This window comes from Oncorhynchus keta, chromosome 33, assembly GCF_023373465.1.
Source record: "Oncorhynchus keta strain PuntledgeMale-10-30-2019 chromosome 33, Oket_V2, whole genome shotgun sequence".
Taxonomy (NCBI): Eukaryota; Metazoa; Chordata; class Actinopteri; order Salmoniformes; family Salmonidae; genus Oncorhynchus; species Oncorhynchus keta.
Genome location: NC_068453.1, coordinates 11,515,918 through 11,539,436, shown reverse-complemented (window position 1 = coordinate 11,539,436; position 23,519 = coordinate 11,515,918). Strand labels below are relative to the sequence as shown.

General features: G+C 42.3%; 2 protein-coding genes across 5 annotated transcripts in view; both read right to left on the bottom strand.

Annotated features, from left to right (window-relative positions):
* LOC118392343 (ataxin-7-like protein 1) overlaps nt 1-4,115 on the bottom strand; it is a 34,488-nt gene extending 30,373 nt beyond the window's left edge. For 2 of the 3 annotated variants that reach the window (XM_035784257.2, XM_035784256.2), the window contains exons 1-4: nt 3,952-4,027; nt 3,410-3,478; nt 2,941-3,228; nt 89-193 (exon numbers count right to left, since the gene is read on the bottom strand). Coding sequence is in view for 2 of the 3 variants with exons in the window: in XM_035784256.2 (XP_035640149.2) it covers nt 89-191 (103 nt within the window). In the remaining variant the exon portion in view is untranslated. Of the gene's footprint in view, nt 1-88; nt 194-2,940; nt 3,229-3,409; nt 3,479-3,951 lie in introns of all 3 variants that reach the window. The other variant, XM_035784255.2, reaches the window with a different exon arrangement.
* Nucleotides 4,116-5,423: 1,308 nt separating this feature from the next.
* On the bottom strand, nt 5,424-16,613 carry LOC118392342 (synaptophysin-like protein 1). 2 transcript variants are annotated; one of them, XM_035784253.2, is made up of 5 exons: nt 16,140-16,613; nt 14,080-14,198; nt 12,193-12,397; nt 7,102-7,293; nt 5,424-6,870 (listed from the first exon to the last, which is right to left on the bottom strand). In XM_035784253.2, the coding sequence occupies exons 1-5, from the start codon at nt 16,209-16,211 to the stop codon at nt 6,730-6,732; spliced, it is 729 nt and encodes a 242-aa protein (XP_035640146.1). In that variant the 5' UTR covers nt 16,212-16,613; the 3' UTR covers nt 5,424-6,729. The 2 variants fall into 2 exon arrangements, with proteins under 2 accessions (XP_035640146.1, XP_035640147.1); XM_035784254.2 differs by lacking the exon at nt 16,140-16,613 and adding an exon at nt 14,441-14,794.
* Between the last annotated feature and the right edge of the window lie 6,906 nt (nt 16,614-23,519).

Genomic DNA, 23,519 nt, shown 5'->3' with positions numbered 1-23,519 from the left:
CCAGCACTGACCAATGTTTAAGGGACTCTTACTGTGATGGGTTAGAGTTAGGGGTCTTACTCTAGTGTGTAGGGGTTAGGGTTCTTACCGTAGTGGGTGAGGATGCCCTGGGGTTTGACCACTTGGTTGCAGACATTGCAGACGACGAGACAGAAATCCTCCTGGTTGGGAAACTGGCCAAACACGTGCATCTCTGCAGGACACAGAGACGGGAACAGGGACAGGGGGTGAGCTAGGAGAAGGACCAGAAAGCTGCATTGATCTAAGGGCAGCTTGTTGTTTCCTCCCATGGTTAATGTTGGGAGGGGGAGGGGGTTCAGCTGATCCAATCAAAATGTCTCTTCCTACTTCCAAACAGGCAACTTCACAGAGATCTTACTCATCACTCATGCCAGGTCGCAATTGTAAATTAGAACTTGTTCTCAACTTGCCTACCTGGTTAAATAAAGGTGAAATAAATAAAAAATAAAAAATCACTACGTGGACTCTGTATCCCAGGGGGATTGGCAGGTTAGTGTTTGTCGTCGTGAATCTTGCTCTGGAGGCAGCTCTGCAAAGTCATCAAATCCGATTTTAAACTTAACCACGATGCCTACAACTAACTACCGGGACAAATCGCTCAGTGCTGCCTTCAGGAGAAAAATCATGACAATAAACATCAACCTGTGGGAAAACTGAGGATTTGGTTCGTCTTCGCCTTGACCTGGCATGTCCTGTCGACTGGAATAGATAAGAGGCCAGTCATGCTTGGTGGGTATCTAACTGAGGCGGTACTCATGCTGTCCCGGACCGTCCGGAGATCTTTGGCTGTACACTTTGGGGAGAAGGGGGATGCTGCCTCAGAGCCAGTCAAGGTCTCATGGAAGCGAGGACTGAAGCATCACTCTGGCTAACACTAAACATACAATCAATCAGCAGGCATTATTGTATGTCTTTTTATATTTTAAGATGTGCGTGACTGTGCTTGTCCACCAGTGTATCAGTGTTGTGTTACTTGTCATGCTCTGTGATTTGTGTTTTCCAGGAAGAGTAGCTGCTGCTTCTGCAAAAACTAAATGGGGATCAAAATAAACTAAATCGAGTGGATCTGGTCCAGATAGTTACTTAGACATAATGGTTAAAGGTTAGGATTGGCGGAGGGTTATTCTGATGCTAGATCAGTGGTTAAGGGCAACCTTGACCTCCATGGTCCAGCCCCTACACTGTGTGGAGCATCAGACCACTCCGGTAGACCGGGCGCTCTGCTCCAATGAAAATAGCCCATCTTTCTTTCTTTTTTTTTTACCTTTATTTTACCAGGGAAGACATCTTTTTCAAATGTGCCCTACAAGTAAAACATCACAAATCACTTAGAAAAACAGCTACATCCCTCCACAAATAAATCCCCGATCAATACTCTAAACTTTACGAGAACATCAAGAGCTTTCGGTTACTGGCCCAACGCTTTCAACCTATTTATTTACAAATTAACAGTGAAAATGCTTTGCACGTACATTTAATTATCCACGTGACATTGTTAAATACAAGGATGACATTGGAAATGGTTTCATTCAATAAAACAAGCAACTTTTTAAAAGTGGGGTTCATGGCGTTCACCCCATTAAATAAAAAGACGTCCATGTTGGCAGCCTACACCTTTCACGCTTGGTCATTTTTTTGTCGGCCAATCAAAGCTGCTCCACAGTCGGAGGTTCCAAGTGTAGCAAGTGAAGTGAGAGATCTCTAATCAACGCAAACATGGAATTAAAATGACAGAATTAAAAGTGAGCTAAATAAGAAGGAGTGGGCTACGACAAACAACCAAGAGGTGGGCTGTTGTTTAATCTGAATCACGGTGTTGCCATTTCTTTACAAGGACGAGGAGTGCAGTAACTGTAGCCTGGGTTAGCTCGTTACCTAGCTAGTCACCTGACGTCGATTTGACGCAGTCAAAACAGGCACTGTCGTGGCATGATGAGTAAGCAGCAGCTAACTGGGCCAGCTTGGCTACTTTGTAGTCTCTCACACACACACACACACGCACGTACACACACGTACACACACACACACACAGGTCCTTCCTCCTACTAAAAACAAAAGTAAAAACAAACAACAAAAAAAACATATTCCAACTATCCAGATATCCAAGAAAGAAAATCCTGATATTATTCTAATAGTGAAATTATTTAAAATGTCCACATCCCTAAACCAGAAACAACAAGTATAGCACTTATAAAAGCACCAGTTTTTTTTTTTCATCCGTCTCTGCCAAGACAAATGAGAACAGTGTGTAGCTTACTGCCTCGCTCGCCTGCCAGAACAACAGAAACTGCCAAAACACTGCTGCTAAAACAATCTTGTCTTTCGTGAATGAGCGCTACCCAGGCAGAGAGAGAAACACACTGTCTGTCAGACACCCACTGAGAAAATAGTCTAAAGCGGGGATAACATTTTTCTCTATATTTCTGCATTGTCAAGTCTCACTTATCCTCTAAACAACATTGTCAGATAATGAACTGAATTATAGACTGCATCAGCTGTTGACCTATGTAGCGGAGAGAAGGCATAATGCTGAGTTCATCATATGACTATGGGCATAATCGCTGTCTGGCACTAATCTCAGAGATGATTAGGCATTGGACTGTAATGACGTCACCCAGTTAGCTATTACTGTCTGCTTGACACATGGTGTGACCTCATCGGCTGATGGTGTGACTGACTGAGTGTGTGTGTGTGTGTGTGTGTGTGTGTGTGTGTGTGTGTGTGTGTGTGTGTGTGTGTGTGTGTGTGTGTGTGTGTGTGTGTGTGTGTGTGTGTGTGTGTGTGTGTGTGTGTGTGTGTGTGTGTGTGTGTGTGTGTGTGTGTGTGTGTGTGTGTGTGTCTCACAACCTGCCTGACTCTTGGCCGGGGAACAACAACACTGGGAGACTCCATTCTGACTGAGTGAGTGGATCTCCTTACCTTATCCATTATGGGGTCCAGGGCAAACACAACTGGCCTTAGATCAGTGTCTAAAGGGCAAGTCAATCTTCCTCTGTCTCAGTGTGTTGGCCTGGGATCAGCAGTCAGAGCATGTTGGTGATTCCAGTCTGGCTGGGACTGAGAGAGGCTGCTTTGGCACTCAGTCTGACTGAACTGAAGACTGGGTAGTTAGTACTGAAGTGTACTGCACTTGAGTGTAGCTCCTGTCTGTCACTCTGGGTGGCCCACCAACCTACAGTGGAGCCAAGAACCTCTAGGGTACAAACTCTAGGTAAGCAGGAAGGGAACATAGTCATGCACCGTACATTTCCTGCTTGACCAATATCATGCCACAAGATATAAATTAGTTTGTAATTAACAAAATGCTGGGGTGACACCTGGAGCGTCATCAGTCCACAAGAACAAGGCTCAGGTGACAGTCACCACAGCACGTTTTGATCAACCTCACCTTCTTTGCTGAGTTTAGTTCCTTCCCAGTTGTTGTACAGCTCTTTCAAGCGGTTTCCGACGAGCGAGTCTGTATTTGAATAATATCAGAAAATAAGGTTCATATTGGAGTTAATGTACTAGAGGTTAGTTGGTGCTTGAATTAAAACATACATCTCACGCACGCCACGCTGGAACGTGTCATGACGTCCAGCTCGATAACTAGGTCGCAGCTGTAACGTTAACTGACGAGGTGCCTTGACAAATCAAGCAAACTGTCACCAACAAGCAACGAAAAGTTATCCTGGCCAGACAGCAGTAAACTAACCCATGTACATCACGAACATGTTGAGAATGCATCAGAGAAATGAGTACACAGCATTTGTAAAATATGCGTTTTATCGATCTGTTATGCATTTGGTAACTAACTTAATATGTGGTTGTTATCTTCCAGTTTTGACAGATGCATGGAGGGCACGGCTGGCTAACTCAATCTCAGTTCAACAACACTGTTCGCACGTGCCATTTTTATAGAAATGGACGACAAAATCGACGTGCACTTACTGTCAGAATAGTGTAATTTTGCTGCGCTGATAAAAGTCGACCAAGGTTTGCACAGGAACGTATCCGGATTTGGTAGTTGACGATCCAATGTCGCCATTGCACTTCCTTCTTGTTGCTTGCTTTTTTCCCTCTCCTTCGCAGTACGCTAAACGAGACAAGCGGAGCACCTGACGTCATTTTCGTCACGTTCCGTCTTCACTCGGCCTCTGGCGGCAAGGAGTTGAAAGGTTGCAAAGGGGTGTGTGGGCCTCTGAAGTTCAAACGTTTGTTTTTCTGATACATAAATGACACGTGTGTTGTTGTTTTTCTCAAAATTGCATTTCACCCATTGTTGATTTGCTGAAATATATTCCGATGTCTTACATATTCAGTATGTTTTAGTTAATGTTTCAGTAACAGTAGAATATTTTAGGCTGGCAATAGCCAAAGTACAACACATTTTAGCAATATTACAGTATAATACAGTACAACAACGTGCAGTCGTTGTGAAGCAGCAATATCCTAGTCGGTCAATAATACTTTTTACTACAGACAAGAATATTGTACACTTTTGCACTACACAAACAAAATACCTTTTGCTGCCCATACACATTATTATATAAAATATCACTTTTGCTGATCACAAATTTGCCATAGGAATCCTATACATTGTTCCAAGAGCTCTTCAGCGCAACAACAAAATATGACTCAGCATTGACCTCTTGTGGTTGGAATTGAAAATTGCGTCTCTACTCAATGATGGACAGACAGTGGCCTACAACATTGGCTCATTGGTATGGTGATGTTTGTGAAAATATCCATACAGTCAGTACCCATACATCATTCAACAAGTGATTGTTGGAGAAATGTATGGAAAAATGTGTGGATGAGTGGTCAAACTTGTGTTATAGCTGCAGACTGTGTTATAACATTAGTTATAGGTCAGTGATAGTAGGCTGGTGTTGAACAGGAACCAAAGCCAATAGGGCCGCATGACTTCAGCACGTGTCAGTTTGGACTACCACAAGACCACATGACTGAGCATGTAACAGTGGTTCTCTAGCTGCAGGACATCACTGGGAGGAATACTTGAGCCATGTTCCAATAGGCTACTATAATATTGCATAATTTCATCCTTCCGTGAGGTAATTGTCACCCTCAAAGACAGTCTGGTAGGTCTTAGCAATGATCACATAGATTTAAATGATCCAGTCATGTCAGATGAGCACTTAAAGGAAGAGAGGAATGATGCATTAAGGATGCCAGTGATCAGCTCAGACACACCGGAGCAGTGTTACCAGATAATATCCTGTTTGTTCTTCAGACAAACTAAACAGTGAGGTCACTAGACAGACCATGAAACAAAAGCTGCATTATGTCTTTGGGGTCAGAAATCTCCCGCAACCTCCCCAGTATGGCTTGTAAAAGAAGTAAATATTACCAGAGAGAGAGAGAGAGACCCATTCTACTTTTATACAAAAAAAGAGAGAATGTAGGAAATGCATTGTTTTTTTATTCCAAAAGAAAGTAGACATTCATAATTTGCATGTTGTGGAAAGGACAGCTCCGTCTCTCTCCACAACGGGGCAGATACATACAGATCCTCCATGAAGCTAAGGTTGGTCTGATGACTACAAGAGGAAGACATAACCAGAGGCATAACCAGGATACCAGACATTACAAACACACATGCACACACTCAACATTGGTCTTCCATACACAAGCACTTCAAGTTACACTTTTAATAGATCAAAGGTAATAACAGAAAATAGATCAGAAATGCAAAGGTAATGGCAGGGACTAATAATTCATTAAGCAATCTAAAAATAAAAAAAACAGGAGATTTCAAAACATAAAGCCAGCACATGCACACTTTCTTAGTGGCTGAGGTTCAACAAACAAGATAATACAAAGTATAAAAACCATGGCAGACTAAAGAACATCAATTTAAAAAATCAGTCTTCGCAACAGAAGATGATATTGAAAGATACACGATCAAGACTGGAAAGTTCTACTTATTTTCAAGTGAAACAAACATTCAATTGTGTATATATATATATATATATATATATATATATATATATATATATCATTTAAGAAAGCATATGGCCAGTGGTACAGTCAGAGACACATGCATCCTTGTGTAAACGGTGTGAGTAGCTGTGGAGCGATAGATAATGATGCTTCGTGGGAGGCAGTTGTTGATGTGTTCAGAGGGTCCCTGGTTCGAGCCCAGGTTGGGGCGAGGAGAGGGACGGAAGCAAGACTGCCACACTTGGTAAAAAGAGGCAAGTGAGGACAGATCAGGATTCCTTCTAGGCCATGAGGCGAAAGGACACATTGTTTAAGAATCTGAATTATCCCAGGTTAGGGTTTGGTAGAAATGCCCAGAACAAAGACACTGTAGTTGCCGGTCAAAGTGCACAAAGTGCTGTCAATGAGTCTGTACCACAGCTTAGGAGAAAATACCAGGGGTTCGTGAGATTTACTGGTAAGAGAAGGCACCGGTTTAGAAGTTAAAGAAGGCACGAGAAGAGAAAGCATTAGCATGCTAAGGCACAGAAAGGCATGGCCCAAAATTGGGACCGGTATTGAAGGCACAGATATATTCGACAAAGCATAGATATTGATAACTAAGGCACAGTAAAAATATGGCCGTTTCCACCCAGACAATCAGCAGGCAAGATGAAGCTGCCTATTACCATAAAACTTATAGTGTATCTATCCAATCCTCTCAGAGCTACAGGAGTACTTAGGGTGTGTAGGGGCTATTTTGGCCATTGGAAGTGGAGTAGAGTATTAGATAGCAGCAGGGACTTGTTGACCACGCCCGGCCCCAGCCCCCTGCCGGGCAGTGTACTTCTGAGAGTGGCAGCGGGTCTCCTTGTACACAATCCAGGCGTTCCCAGCCCACACGATCAGATTCAGGTACCCAAACACCTAGAGGAGATAGGCAGAGATTGCTTTAGTCAGAGTGAAACCAAGAGTGGTCAAACAGAAGTGAGCATGGCAAACACAGTATTTCTGTTGGATGTGCAGAAAAACTGTTACATTTCACCTCTTTTTAAATCTGTGCGTATCATGCAATTCAAGTGAATGTGAACTTGATACATTCTGATGAACAAGCATCGTCTATAAGAAGTTTTTTTTTTAAACGGTCGAGTTACTCACCACAGAGACATTGAGGGTGCGCATGTTGGCAAAGTCAGTGACCTCGCAGGACACGTCGCTCTCCTTGCAGAGTGCCAGTGTGGAGGTGATGTCCGCCGTCCCGGTGGCATCCTTCACGTTCTGCAGCCCCTTGGCCCATGCTGACGAACACACGAGCCACAGGAAGGCAATCGCTGCCGTCAGACCAAAATCCTGGGGGAAGAGAGGGAAGAGGGAACCCAAGTCATCCTCCCTCACTTTGTCCCCGTGTGAACCACTTTGCTGCAGCATGGTTTCAAATGGACAAGGGAGTACATTCAATTGTAGCCTGATCCCTGATCTGTTTGTGATGCCTTGATTGGCGTGACAATGACCAAAAGGAGTTATCAAGACAGAATAAACAGTTGTAGGACCACACCAAATTAATTGTTCACATCCTACTGGAAGATGTGCATGAATAACTAAAGAAATAGGCTTAAAACACCGCTCGGCGGTCGTCGTCACCGGTCTACTAGCTGCCACAGATTATTTTTCCCTTTTCTGTTGTTTTTGTCTGGATTGTTTTCACCTGTTTCTGGTTAACCGTTTATTCAGGGCGATTTAAGCCTTCAGGTCTGCTTTTGGGGCGGCTTGTATATTTTGCTGTCGTGTTTTATGGCTTACGGTTTGTTTTCGTTCCTGTTTTTGCGGTCATGTGTGCCTGTTGTTTTTGGCTTGACCCATATTTGGAATAAACATTCTCCTTTGGAACGTTGCTCTCTGTGCTTGACCCCACACCCACCAATCCTAGCTATCCTGACACATGTGACTAACAGAAATGTAATAATGTGTTCCTAAACAAAGGGGGGGTCAAAACCAAAAGTAACAGTCAGTATCTGGTGTGGCCACCAGCTGCATTATGTACTGCAGTGCATCTCCTCCTTATGGACTGCACCAGATTTGCCAGTTCTTGCTGTGAGATGTTACCCCACTCTTCCACCAAGGCACCTGCAAGTTCCCAGACATTTCTGGGGGGAATGGCCCTCGACCTCACCCTCTGATCCAACAGGTCCCAGGCGTGCTAAAAGGGATTGAGATCCGGGCTCTTCGCTGCCCATGGCAGAACACTGACATTCCTGTCTTGTAGGAAATCACTCACAGAATGAGCAGTATGGCTGGTGGCATTGTCATGCTGGAGGGTTATGTCAGGATGAGCCTGCAGGAAGGGTACCACATGAGGGAGGAGGATGTCTTCCCTGTAACGCACAGCGTTGAGATTGCCTGCAATGACAACAAGCTCAGTCCAAATATGCTGTGGCACACCGCCCCAGACCTTGACGGACCCTCCACCTCCAAATCGATCCCGCTCCAGAGTACAGGCCTTGGTGTAACGCTCATCCCTTCGACGATAAATCCGAATCCGACCACCCCCCCTGGTGAGACAAAACCGCGACTCGTCAGTGAAGAGCACTTTGAAGATATCTAATGAAGATAAGTTATTTAGATTTTTACGAATTATGTTTGAAAGACAGGGTCCTGAAAAGGGGATATTTCTTTTTTTGCTGAGTTTACATACATCAGACATAAAAATAACAGAAGTCAGGACATACAGTCACATTTTATTGATTTCAATGGGAGACTTCTGTTATTCAAAACTGATTAGCAGTATATATTCAGGAACAAATTACCATGTCGAATCAACCAAATCAAGGACAAACGTTTTCTAATACACTTGGAAAAATGGACAGCTGATATTTGGTTTAAACCTAAACTTAGAACCAGGTGTTGGAACAGAACCCAAAACGGTAAAATAATGACATTTTTCAAGGAACAGAACCAGAACCGAGAACGAAGGTCATCTAATACGGTTCCGGAACAGAACTGTTATTTTAAAAGCATGGGAACCAGTTAATAATGTTCTGGGCATTTTTCTTCAGTTCCACAAAAATCGAAACAAAGTGCCTATGCAAAGCCCTCACTCTGCTACTCATAAATTCAGTGTCTGCCTGCCTGCCAGCTGAAAATCTTTGCGTGTGTGTGTGTGTGTGTGTGTGTGTGTGTGTGTGTGTGTGTGTGTGTGTGTGTGTGTGTGTGTGTGTGTGTGTTGTCTAACTGCCCCTTCCCTTGCTTCAAAACATAGTCTACTGTAGCTACTGACGTTACACGAGTGTTTCAGAAATTAGGGAGAGAGATTTTTAATTTTCAATGCTAGTTAAGGATACTATAGTTATCACGTTTCACATTGGATTTATTAACAAAAAAAGGTAAGATCTGTTCTTGTGCCGCTCTGCTACACAAAGTTGTCTAGCTCTCAAAAACTCTAGGCGGCATTATGGGTAATGTATTGGAACTGAGAGTCATGATCAAGTGCTAGCTCTGGCCCAACGTTAGTCCAACGTTAGTTAAGCCAACTCTCTGAAGTTCAAAGACATTCAAAGTTCCTTCATAGATGTCACTCCTCCTAGGTATAATTCTGTGGGCCTAATTCAGATTATACATGTCGTAACAACAAGATGCCGAGCGCTTTATGGCCAGCGCTCTTCTCACGGGTAAAGTTTCAGTCGCATATTACACCCTACTTGTCTGTTCCCTGCATGTACATATTGTAGATGCCTGCTCCATAACAAGCTGCTCTATCTATTGGTGAAGTCATTTAAGGTCAAGCTAAATATAGATTTTAAAATGATTTCAGAGGTTTAAAAAGAAATGTGAAAAAACTATACAAACCCTAACTTTTTTGGCTGTTCGAATCGGTTTAGAACTTTATTTTGTTGGAACAGTGGAACGGATGTTTTTTTTTTTTAATGGTTCTGTTCAGAACGAAACGATTGGAAAAATATTTTTTGTTCAAACCCCTGCTTAGAATGTCAACACTCATCAAAGAGAACTACACCCTTGAACTGTATGTCTATCTGAATCTAACAAAAAGCCAAAGGTCAGTTCCAGCCCCCTCCCTCTGGCTATAGTAATGGGTAGATCTAACAGATCGCCTGAAGAAAAGAGCACTTGCCTAATGTGTGATCTTGGGGAAATCTAAAACAAAATCCAGGTTGTGTTTTATTGCCGTCTGTATATTAATCTCAGATGTTCTGAGACATTCTTTTTTGTAACATGTTTGGTGATAACCGTGAAGTATTCTGGCTACGAGACAAGCAGAGGCTTAAATTTAGTTTCAGACAGGATGTGTTTGAGATTGAAAAGTTTGTTCACAATGCCTAGAGGAGAAGGAGAAATGTACTGTTTGTGTAGTGTGGCTGGATGGTAGCTGTACTTGCTATGATTATTGTATGCGTATAATTTGTTAAATATTCTTTTGATTTGAGTACAAGGAAAATGGTACTCTGTATAGTAGTGTCTTGTAAGCCCATGTGGGCTGGGCAACAGTAGGTGTATGACACTTACATACAGTGCCTTGCGAAAGTATTCGGCCCCCTTGAACTTTGCGACCTTTTGCCACATTTCAGGCTTCAAACATAAAGATATAAAACTGTATTTTTTTGTGAAGAATCAACAACAAGTGGGACACAATCATGAAGTGGAACGACATTTATTGGATATTTCAAACTGTTTTAACAAATCAAAAACTTAAAAATTGGGCGTGCAAAATTATTCAGCCCCTTTACTTTCAGTGCAGCAAACTCTCTCCAGAAGTTCAGTGAGGATCTCTGAATGATCCAATGTTGACCTAAATGACTAATGATGATAAATACAATTCACCTGTGTGTAATCAAGTCTCCGTATAAATGCCCCTGCACTGTGATAGTCTCAGAGGTCCGTTAAAAGTGCAGAGAGCATCATGAAGAACAAGGAACACACCAGGCAGGTCCGAGATACTGTTGTGAAGAAGTTTAAAGCCGGATTTGGATACAAAAAGATTTCCCAAGCTTTAAAAATCCCAAGGAGCACTGTGCAAGCGATAATATTGAAATGGAAGGAGTATCAGACCACTGCAAATCTACCAAGACCTGGCCGTCCCTCTAAACTTTCAGCTCATACAAGAGAAGACTGATCAGAGATGCAGCCAAGAGGCCCATGATCACTCTGGATGAACTGCAGAGATCTACAGCTGAGGTGGGAGACTCTGTCCATAGGACAACAATCAGTCGTATATTGCACAAATCTGGCCTTTATGGAAGAGTGGCAAGAAGAAAGCCATTTCTTAAAGATATCCATAAAAAGTGTCGTTTAAAGTTTGCCACAAGCCACCTGGGAGACACACCAAACATGTGGAAGAAGGTGCTCTGGTCAGATGAAACCAAAATTGAACTTTTTGGCAACAATGCAAAACGTTATGTTTGGCGTAAAAGCAGCACAGCTCATCACCCTGAACACACCATCCCCACTGTCAAACATGGTGGTGGCAGCATCATCGTTTGGGCCTGCTTTTCTCCAGCAGGGACAGGGAAGATGGTTAAAATTGATGGGAAGATGGATGGAACAAATACAGGACCATTCTGGAAGAAAACCTGATGGAGTCTGCAAAAGACCAAAGACTGGGACGGAGATTTGTCTTCCAACAAGAGAATGATCCAAAACATAAAGCAAAATCTACAATGGAATGATTCAAAAATAAACATATCCAGGTGTTAGAATGGCCAAGTCAAATTCCAGACCTGAATCCAATCGAGAATCTGTGGAAAGAACTGAAAAATGCTGTTCACAAATGCTCTCCATCCAACCTCACTGAGCTCGAGCTGTTTTGCAAGGAGGAATGGGAAAAAATTCAGTCTCTCGATGTGCAAAACTGACAGAGACACCCCAAGCGACTTACAGCTGTAATCTCAGCAAAAGGTGGCGCTACAAAGTATTAACTTAAGGGGGCTGAATAATTTTGCACGCCCAATTTTTCAGTTTTTGATTTGTTAAAAAAGTTTGAAATATCCAATAAATGTCGTTCCACTTCATGATTGTGTCCCACTTGTTGTTGATTCTTCACAAAAAAATACAGTTTTATATCTTTATGTTTGACGCCTGAAATGTGGCAAATGGTCGCAAAGTTCAAGGGGGGCGAATACTTTCGCAAGGCACTGTAAATAACATCAATAAAAATCAAATCATATCAATCATATTCATTTCAAGTCACGTATGAGAATCTCAATCTAGGTTTTGTCCCTTTACTTTCCCAATACTCACAAACATAGGGCCGAAGTCAGAGTCCTTGTACACGTGCATGTAGCCCAGGTAGACGAGCAACGCCACTATAGAGTACAGGAAGCAGATGATGGCCACGCCCACAAAGAACTGGGCCGAGGAGGCGGAGTCTCCCACCAGGTGGGTGACGGGCACGGAGTGGTTACACAGAGTGGTGTTGCTCTCCACTAGAGCAACCAGGTTTAACCTGGGGACACAACGCAGCTTAACACTTCAGTGTACATCTCTACGTGATATAGCAGAGTTATCCAGAGTATTTCTGTAAGAGATCAATGTCACACTAAATATACTGAACAAAAATATAAACACAACATGCAGCAATTTCAAAGATTTTACTGAGTTACAGTTCATAAGGAAATCAGTAATTTTAAATAAATTCATTAGGCCCTAATCTATGAACTTCACATGACTGAGAATACAGATATACATCTATTGGTCCCAGATACCTTTAAAAACAAGTTAGGGGCGTGGATCAGAAAACCAGTTCGTATCTGGTGTGTCTACCATTTGTCTCATGCAGCGCAACACATCTCCTTTTCAGGCTGTTGATTATGGAATGTTGTCCCAATATCCAGCGGAGTTGCTGGATATTGGCAGAAACTGGAACGCGCTGTCGTACACGTCGATCCAGAGCATCCCAAACATGCCCAATGGGTGACATGTCTGGTGAGTATGCAGGCCATGGAAGAACTGGGACATTTTCAGCTTGTGTACAGATGCTTGTGACATGGGGTGATGGCGGCGGATGAATGGCACGACAATGGTCCTTAGGATATCGTCACAGTATCTATGTGCATTCAAATTGCCATCGATAAAATACAATTGTGTTCGTTGTCCGTAGCTTATGCCTGCCCATACCATAACCCCACTGCCCCCATGGGACACTCTGTTCACAATGTTGACATCAGCAAACCGCTCGCCCATACAGCGCCATCTGTGGTTGTGAGGCCGGTTGGAAGTACAGACAAATTCTATAAAATTACGTTGGAGACGGCTTATGGTAGAGAAATTAACATGACATTTTCTGGCAACAGCTCTGGTGGACATTCCTGCAGTCAGCATGCCAATTGCACGCTCCCTCAAAACTTGAGGCATCTGTGCCACTTTGTTGTGTGAGAAAACTGCACATTTTAAAGTGGCCTTTTATTGTCCTTGGCAGAAGGTGCACCTGTGTAATTATCATTATATTTAATCAGCTTCTTGATATGCAACAACTGTCAGGAGGATGGATTATCTTGGAAAAGGATAAATGCTCACTAACAAGGATGTAAACAAAGTTGTGCACAACATTTTAGAGAAATAAGCTTCTTGTGCATATGGAACATTTCTGGGATCTTTTATTTCAGGTCATGAAACATGGGACCAATACTCCCCCTATGTTGCATTTATATTTTGTTCAGTGTACTTATACCCAGGGGATATAGAATGACAATAGCAAGAGGAAAGAATGGAGACTTTTAGTGTCAACATTTCAGCTGCTAATCATCCTGATTGACAATTAAAAACCATTCATTGTCTCATCTATTTTAACCTGATACATCTTCACTGTACAGGTCACTTCCTGTTTGTGTCATACTACACCTGGAATAAACCCCCGTCATTACACTGCACACGAAAACACTCATCCAGATTAATGGAGGAAATAATCAGTTGAGGTCATGGGGTCAAGTTGTTTCCTCCACCACGAACATCCTTCTACAGATGATATCTATATAACAACTTCCTTCCTAGTTCCAGCAGGATATCTGATAACACATCAAGTGTTTTCAAATATTTCAAAAGGGGTCTTTTTTGCAGTTGGGTCTAATCGTTGTATGGGTTATCAAACACAGTAACACAGAGAGAGAGAGAGAACTGACTGACACCCACCTGAAGGGATAGCTAAAAGTAGCATTCAGTGTCTCGTTCCTTCCTTCGCTGCAGAAGAGTGACACGATAGTCCTTCCAGAATACCCCCCACAGCTCCCAAATGCAAAGATGGCTGTCAGCTGTTTAAAACAGAGAATGAGAGAGAGAGAGAGAGAGAGAGAGAGAGAGATATCACGTAAACTGTTTTAGCTGAGCAGAGAGAAGGGAGAAACATTGCTTACACTGAACATACTGTGAGATACTGTAGCAGACCAGCTCAGGGGGGTGTTTGGATAAACGGACTGAAAGAATTGAAGAGACTGCATGCAGCATCACACCCAACAGAAAGCTTGCCAAGAGAAAGAATGATCTAACGGTGTACATAAAGATCTGTTTTGATCCTCTTCTCGTTCTCTCTGCTGCATTCCATGTGGTTCTCTGTTGATGCTCTCGCTCTCTCTCGATGTAGGCTATTAGATCAGTGTCTAGGGGGAAACGTAATGCTACTTCGTGACTGTGCCTCCATTTTGCTTCCGGAGAGGCCCTTCTTTCTCACCCTTCTCCAGATGTTTTCATTTCACAGTGTGGCAACTTCCTGTTGGCCGACGACCTCATTGCAGCAACTTGTGCCATTTCACAGCAATTAACATCTAGTGAGCACTGCAAATGCACAGACGGAGACAACAGCCTGCTATGGTCAGATGACTTGGGTGACTGGGGTGGTGCTGCCTGTCTGGTTGCTGCCTGTTTTGCCTGCAGCCTGTGTCTTGAAGGATTTGCACAGTGAGAGAGAAAGAGAGAGAGAGAGAGAGAGAGAGAGAGAGAGAGAGAGAGAGAGAGAGAGAGAGAGAGAGAGAACAGCTGAATTGTTAACCTCATTTCCTCCTGCATGGCTACACAGGATTCCTTTGACCGAGTTATGCAGGCAAGTCGGTTAGACTTGATTAATGAATTCTCTCCAAAAGCATGGCTTCTCAGGACAACATGGTTTCCAAAGTGGAAGGAATGTAACCCTGGCCTAAAAACAATATCACACCACTTCAGTGCTGATTAACTCTCTAAAAGTCTAAGCCCACTACAACTACAGCCCATAGAAACGCATTGATAACACATTCATGACAAAAAAAATGAATGAAACGGAATAAGGTTTTGACGTATCTGTCCTTTATCTCGAAGATACAGCCTAAGAAAGCACAGGAAATATGTGGTTTTTGGACACATATTTAACCCCAAAACGACATCCATACTTCCATTCATTTTTTAAACTGGCACCCGGTTTGGAGGTTCAGACATTACATGTGAGAAGACCGATTTTCAGAGATGGGGAAGGCCGACATAGGCGGATGGAGTAGATTGAGACTCATCCCAGATATCTCTAGGTTAAATGGACAGATTTTGATGAGGATTTTTCTATTATGTTACTTAGATTGAGTCAGTAGGGTGCGTCAATATTGTCTCAAGGATTTTTAAGTTCTGCAAAAACCTGTCAGCCTGATTGGGTGCAATTTTAATTTCATTTTCTTCTAAGTGTCAGGTTATGTCAGGGGCACAGAGCTTCCTGGCCCCAGATCTGCATGTTCCCTTCAAGATAGGGATTGTATATGCTGGGTAACATTTAAGTGAATTATTAATGAGACATGAATTAATGTATAACACCTCTTGCCTTTCATTTGAAAGGAAGGAAAAGGTTTTTGAACAGGGACATTTCAAAACCATGCCAGTACAAACTGATCCAGCCCCTAGCCCGCTACTGTAACAGACTTTGCTGAAATGGAGAGTTGAATGAATGTCATACTGTCGGCTATCATTATTTTGTCATTGCAGAATCAGGAGAAGAGAGACTGACAAAACAAAACTGTGACCCATTAGTTTATGAAAAAAACTGATGAAAGCTTGTGTGGTTTTGCTCCAACATGCAATACGATTGAAATGCAACAAAAAGCATGATATACAGTACATGTCTTTTCTATTTGATTTTATCAGGCCACAGCCCCGAACTAAAGTGAAAAATCCCTCGGCTATTAGAACTGTTGAGCTGCATATTTTCTCCAGTAAGATTCTGGACAGTGTAGCCTACTTACCCATTCTATAAATTTGATGAATCCCAGCGGTTCCTTGAGAGGCGCCAAGTTCAGTCGAAATCCTGTTATCATCTCCCCCGACTCCCCAACTATCTAAATATGATCTGAATGAAAATTAAGTATATGTTGCTAGAAAGTAACGAAACAAGTTTCAATAAGTTTGACAGAATGACGTGGTACTGCGCGCAATGGCTTTGTGCGCTCTGTTTTGGTGATCCCTGTCCCTCCTACGCAAATGCCGGAGGCTAGAGTAGAAACCAATTATGAAAAACGGTCAGTTTGCCTTTTTAGATTAATTTTTACTCTCTCGGTAGATAGTTGCAACTTGAATCAACTAGGATTAGGTCGATTTTTAAAAATCCTAAATTTGCTAAACAATTGATAGACCAATGATGGAAAGTAACGGTTCTCCCAACTGCGCATCTCGAATTTCTTAACACAAAAAACACTGTGTAAGCCTGCAAATGACTGTAAAAAAAATGATGTCTGTATTGTATTCGCACTAAGCTGCTGAACCTTCGGTCTCTGTTTGGAAAAATCTTCGCTCTTTTGTTGCAAGTTTCTGCTACTCTAGTCATATGGCCTGAAAGCAAATCAAGGCCGTCATTGTAAATACGAATTTGTTCTTAACTGACTTGCCTTGTTAAATAAAGGTAAAATACATTTTAAAAAATGTTTTAAAAAATATATATATTACAACATATTGGATGACTCTCATTCACATTCCATTCACCCAGTTCAATGTAAAATCGATAGGTTTAGGCTACTACATGATACTCACATTTTACTCACATTTTCCCTATACCCATCATGAGGTTGCTGCAACCTAGCCTATGAATGAAAGTGTACAATGTACAGTTGAAGTCGGAAGTTTACATGCACCTTAGCCAACAACATTTAAACTCAGTTTTTCACAATTCCTGACATTTAATCCCTGTTTTAGTTCAGTTAGGATCACCACTTTATTTTAAGAATGTGAAATGTCAGAATAATAGTAGAGAGAATTATTTAGTTCAGATTTTATTTCAATCATCACATCCTCAGTGGGTCAGAAGTTTACATACACTCAATTAGTATTTGGTAGCATTGCCTTTATATTGTTTAACTTGGGTCAAACGTTTTGGGTAGCCTTCAACAAGCTTCCCACAATAAATTTCTGTGGTCTTGGCTGATTTATTTTGATTTTCCCATGATGTCAAGCAAAGAGACACTGGGTTTGAAGGTAGGCCTTGAAATACATCCACAAGTACACCTCAAATTGACTCAAATGATATCAATTAGCCTATCAGAAGCTTCTAAAGCCATGACATAATTTTCTGGAATTTTCCAAGCAGTTTAAAGGCACAGTCAACTTAATGTATGTAAACTTCTGACCCACTGGGATTGTTATACAGTGAGTTATAAGTTAATTAATCTGTCTGTAAACAATTGGAAAAATAACTTGTGTCATGCACAAAGTAGATGTCCTAACCAACTTGCCAAAACTTTAGTTTGTTAACAAGACATTTGAGGTGTGGTTAATAAACAAGTTTTAATGACTCCAACCTAAGTGTATGTAAACTTCTGACTTCAACTGTATGTTCACACAGGTCAGGTATGTTTATGCCTGTTTTGTTCCGTTTAAGAAATGTTTTCAACAGAATCGGCAGAATGAATACACCCCTGATCACCTGTGAACACAGTTCACTTTCATAGCAGCCACGTTTTATTCCTTCTCGCATCTATGCGCTCTCCTCCTCTCACCTCTTCCCTTCGCTTGTGGACTTCAATGCACAACACATCAGCTGTATGTGACCAGGTGAAAAAACCTTTCCAAACCAAACCACTAAACACAGCCTACATAGTTGTCACCATATTAGCTAAAGTAATATCATAGTCAGTATAGCTAATATAACTAACTCGTCAGTAAACATGCTACAATTATGCAGTAATGTAAGTGTACAATCAGTAAGTAGTTACACCGGCGGTCCCCGGTGGCAATAATTAATAATACCAAAAGCTTAGCTTGACTTTAAGTGTTGTGAGTTTAAGAGTTTAAGTGTTGTGTTGGAAAGTCATATCCAGCTAGCTAACATCGCATCTGTCTGATCAGGATGTTTCAGTAAGCTAAAATAGCAAGCTAGCTGTAGTTTATGCTTCCAGTACTAGATTAATTCTCTGATCCGTTGATTGGGTGGACAACATGTCGGTTCATGCTGCAAAAGCTCTGGTAGGCTGGAGAGGGTCCCCCGGAATTTGTCATAATTACTGTGTAAGTCTATAGAAGGGGGTGAGAACCATGACCCTCCTAGGTTTTGTATTCAAGTCGATGTACCCAGAGGAGTGTTGTGGAAATTCTGCACAGGGACACTCAAAGTCAATCAATCTTTATTATCAGCGCGCTGGAGAAGTTCCAAACAACTCAATGCATCAAGTACATCATATCTTTACCAAGCACAAGCAGGAACCAAGGATTATTTATGACACAAACACAAGATTAACATTTTCAAGGCTATCTTTTCACAAGATAAAAATGTCCATCACATTCCATCCTCTTATATCTATAATTTTAATAAAGATGGCGCTGAAGAACATGGCTGACGTTTTACATTCAAACCAACCAATTGTGCAATTTTGTGCGATTTTTTTGCATTTTGTGTAACTTATTTTTGAACTTATTGTGTACATAATGTTGATGCTACCGTCTCTTATAACCGAAAGTAACTTCTGGACATCAGAACAGCAATTACTCAACGTGGACTGCAAGAAACTGCAAGGATATCCCGCTTTCAATGGAACAGGCCCAGATTCCCGCCTTTTGCGTGAAAAAATATGCAGGAAAAGGGGCCTCAGATCGGGCAGCCTTCTGAGAATCCGTAGGCGAGCGAGTAAACTCCCACTGCCATCTTTTCTTCTTGCTAATGTGCAATCTTTGGAAAATAAAATTGATGGCCTACGATTAAGATTATCCTACCAACGGGACATCAAAAACTGTACCATCGTATGTTTCACCGAGACGTGGCTGAATGACGATACGGACAAAATGGAGCTAGCAGGATTTTCCATGCACCGGCAAAACAGAGACGCTACCTCTGGTAAGACGAGGGGTGGGGTGTGTGTCTATATGTCAATAACAGCTGGTGTGCAATGTCTAATATTAAATAAGTTTTGAGATATTGCTCGCCTGAGGTAAAGTATCTTATGATAAGCTGTAGACCACACTATCTACCAAGAGAGTTCTCATCTGTATTATTCGTAGCCGTCTACTTACCACCACAGAACGAAGCTGGCACTAAGACAGCTCTCAACCAAGTATATAAGGCCATAAGCAAAGAAGAAAATACTCACCCAGAAGCGGCGCTCCTAGTGGCCAGGGACTTTAATGCAGACAAACTTAAATCAGTTTTACCTAATTTTTACCAGCATGTCACATATGCAACCAGAGAAGAGAAAATCCTAGACCACCTTTACTCCACACACAGAGATGCATACAAAGCTCTCCCCCGCCCTCCATTTGGCAAATCTGACCATAATTCTATCCTCCTGATTCCTGCTTACAAGCTAAAACTAAAGCAGGAAGTACCAGTGACTTGCTCAATACGGAAGTGGTCAGATGACGCAGATGCTACACTACAGGACTGTTTTGCTAGCACAGACTGGAATATGTTGTGCGATTCAATCCATTGCCATTGAGGAGTACACCACCTCAGTCATTGGCTTCATTAATATGTGCACCGACGACGTCGTCCCCACAGTGGGTGACTGTACGTACATTTCCCAACCAAAAGCCATGGATTACAGGCAACCTCCACATGGAGATAAAGGCTAGAGCTGATGCTTTCAAGGAGCGGGAGACTAATCCAGACGCTTATAAGAAATCCTGCTATGCCCTCAGATGAACCATCAAACAAGCAAAGCATCAATACAGAATTAAGATTGCATCCTACTACACTGGCTCTGACGCTCGTCGGATGTGCCAGGGCTTGAAAACTATTACGGACTACAAAGGGAAACCCCGACGCGAGCTGCCTAGTGACGCGAGCCTACCAGACGAGCTAAATGCCTTTTATGTTCGCTTCGAGGCAAGCAACACTGAAGCATGCATGAGGGTACCAACTGTTCTGGATGACTGTGTGATAACTCTCTCGGTAGCCGATGTGAATAAAACCTTTAAACAGGTCAACATTCACAAAGCCGCTGCGCAAGATATATTACCAAGACGTGTAGTCAAAGCATGTGCGGACCAACTGTTAAGTGCCTTCCCTGACATTTTCAACCTCTCCCTGATCAAGTCTAATACCTACATGTTTCAAGTAGACCACCATAGTCACTCTGCACTAGACCCACTCCAATTCGCATACCGCCAAAACAGATCCACAGATGATGCAATCTCAATCACACTCCACACTGCCCTTTCTCACCTGGCCAAAAGGAACACCTATGTGAGAATGCTCTTCATTGACTACAGCTCAGCGTTCAACACCATAGAGCCCACAAAGCTCATCACTAAGCTAAGGACGCTGGGACTTAACACCTCCCTCTGCAACTGGATCCTGGACTTCCTAACGGGCTCCCCCAGGTGGTAAGGGTAGGCAACAACACATCTGCCACACTGATCCTTAACACTGGGGCACCTCAGGTGTGTGTACTTTGTCCCCTCCTGTATTCCCTGTTCACCCATGACTGCATGGTCAAACACGACTCCAACACCATCATTAAAGCATATATATTGGCATATATATTAAGTTTGCTGACAACACAACAGTGGTAGGCCTGATCACAGACAACGATGAGATGGCCTATAGGGAGGAGGTCACAGAACTGGCAGTCTGGTGCCAGGACAACAACCTCTCCCTTAATGTGAGCAAGACAACGGAGCTGATCGTGGATGACAGGAAAAGGCGGGCCGAACAGGCCCCCATTAACATCAATGGGGCTGTAGTGGAGCGGGTCGAGAGTTTCAAGTTCCTTGGTGTCCACATCAACGACAAACTATCATGGCCCAAACATACCAAGACAGTTGTGAAGAGGGCACGACAAAACCTTTTCCCCCTCAGGAGACTGAAGATTTGGCATGGGTCCCCAGATCTTCAAAAAGTTCTACAGCTGCACCATCGAGAGCATCCTAACCGGTTGCATCACCGGCTGGGATGGCAACTGCTCAGCATCTGACCGTAAGGTGCTACAGAGGGTAGTGCGAACGGCCCAGTACATCACTGGAGCCAAGCTTCCTGCCATACAGGACCTATATAATAGGCGCTGTCAGAGGAAAGCCTATAAAATTGACAGAGGCTCCAGTCACCCAAGTTATAGACTGTTTTCTCTGTTACCGCACGGCAAGCGGTACCAGAGAGTCAAGTCTAGGACCAAAAGGCTCCTCAACAGCTTCTTATCTATGCATAGTCACTTCCCCCTCACCTACATGTACAAATTACCTAACTTGTACCCCTGCACAGACTCGGTAACGGTGCCCCCTGAATATAGCCTCGTTATTGTTATTGTGTTACTTTCTATTATTACTTTTTATTTTAGTCTACTTGGTAAATATTTTCTTAACTCTTCTTGAACTGCAATGTTGGTTAAGGGCTTGTAAGTAAGCATTTCAGATCCTTAGAGATCCTTATTTATTCTCTATGTTTGGTTAGGTCAGGGTGTGACTCCAGTGGGGAAATCTATGTTTTCTATTTCTTTGTTGTTTTTGACTAGTGTGGTTCCCAATCAGAGGCAGCTGTCTATCATTGTCTCTGATTGGGGATCATATATAAGTTGTCATTTTCCGTTTGGGTTTTGTGGGGTGTTATTTTCTGTTTAGAGTCTGTGCCTGACGAAAGTGTTTGCTTTTGTTTTTGTTTGAGTGTTTATGGAAAATAAATATCATGAACACTTTCTATGCTGCGCTTTGGTCCACTCTTCCTTCCACCGACGACGAGCGTTACAGTTGTTGTTGTAACGGGTGTCGTCGGATGAGGAATAATCGGACCAAAGCGCAGCGTGGTAAGTGTTCATGCTTTTTTATTTAAACTGAACACTATAACAAAATAACAAAGAGAATAAACGAAACCGAAACAGTCCTGCCAGGTGCAGAAAACACTAAACAGAAAATAACTACCCACAAAAACCCTATGGGAAAAAGCTAGCTAAGTATGGTTCCCAATCAGAGACAACGATAGTCAGCTGTCCCTGATTGAGAACCATACCCGGCCAAAAAAAAGAAATACCAAAACATAGAAAAAGTAACATAGAATGCCCACCCAAATCACACCCTGACCAAACCAAAATAGAGACATAAAAAGCTCTCTAAGGTCAGGGCGTGACAGTTGTATTCAGTGCATGTGACAAAGTTGAATTTGATTTTAAGCATTTAGATTTTAACTTCTATATCAAAATATGTCATTATAATAAATCATAATAAAGGTTATACTTCTATTAATGGGAGTGAATCTAATTTAATGTATAATCATCATAAAGCTAAAATCTACAATCAAATGAGTAAATAAAAAAAATAAACGCAAAAAACGGAGACTTTCAACCCTTCATTCTTGGTTGTACAATCCAACTTGCAAAATCATGGCTTAAGACATTCCCTTCATACATTTCCACATATGCTTCATTACACAATTTCATGTATAAGACAGATTGGTATCTCAGTCCATTTCTAGTCTAAAGTACTATACATTTTGCAATGTGCAGACATCCACAATCAACCTGAAACCCTATATAAACCATTTTGGATAAACCTAAATTAATTATGGGCACGTTGACCACCCACCCCCCTACCTCCCGGCACTCATTATTCTGCCGTTTCAGTTTGTCCTCCCAATGGCACATGTTCAAAGTGGATGGCCCTTGATAATGTCTCTCACCTGAGTCGCCACTGTCCTTTACAGTCCATTATGTCTTTGTCCATTTTCCTACCATACATGAGAGAAGTTGGACGGGATCTTGTCCATGCTCACTCCACATTGAACTCATGTCGCACTCCTGAGAGAAAAGGCATGAGAGAAAAGGCTGGGTTTTTCAGCACATTTCTTATCAAGGTGGGTTGTGTGTGGGTGCTGGCGTGTGTGTGGTAAAAATCGTAGGGTAGCAATAAACAGAATGGCCAGGCCTTACTTAATTTGGGAGCTCCCTCAACAGCTGGATGCGGGCACCTTTACACTGCACAGTACACAGTCTCAATAACGTCTCTCCTAAGGCACCTTCAAGAAACCTTCAAGAAGCCCCCCAAAGGGAAAGACACAGATCCATTGGCAAAAAAGAAAGAAAGAAAATAAACATCTTAATCAGTCATAAAAAAATATTGAATCTTTATCGAGTTTACTGTATCTTGGGCAGGAACAGGCACCTTCCAAAGTCCCAGAACCGCTCTCTTGTAATCATTGTCATTTTGCATTGACATAC

Bases quoted from the DNA above. Each gene is read 5' to 3' on its own strand.
- LOC118392342 (XM_035784253.2), bottom strand. From the start codon at position 16,211: ATGATAACAGGATTTCGACTGAACTTGGCGCCTCTCAAGGAACCGCTG. The intron at 12,398-14,079 runs GTGGGTGTCAGT...TTGTGTCCCCAG, and splicing joins ACTTTTAGCTATCCCTTCAG to GTTAAACCTGGTTGCTCTAG. The intron at 7,294-12,192 runs GTGAGTATTGGG...CTCTTCCCCCAG, and splicing joins CTGACTTCGGCCCTATGTTT to GATTTTGGTCTGACGGCAGC.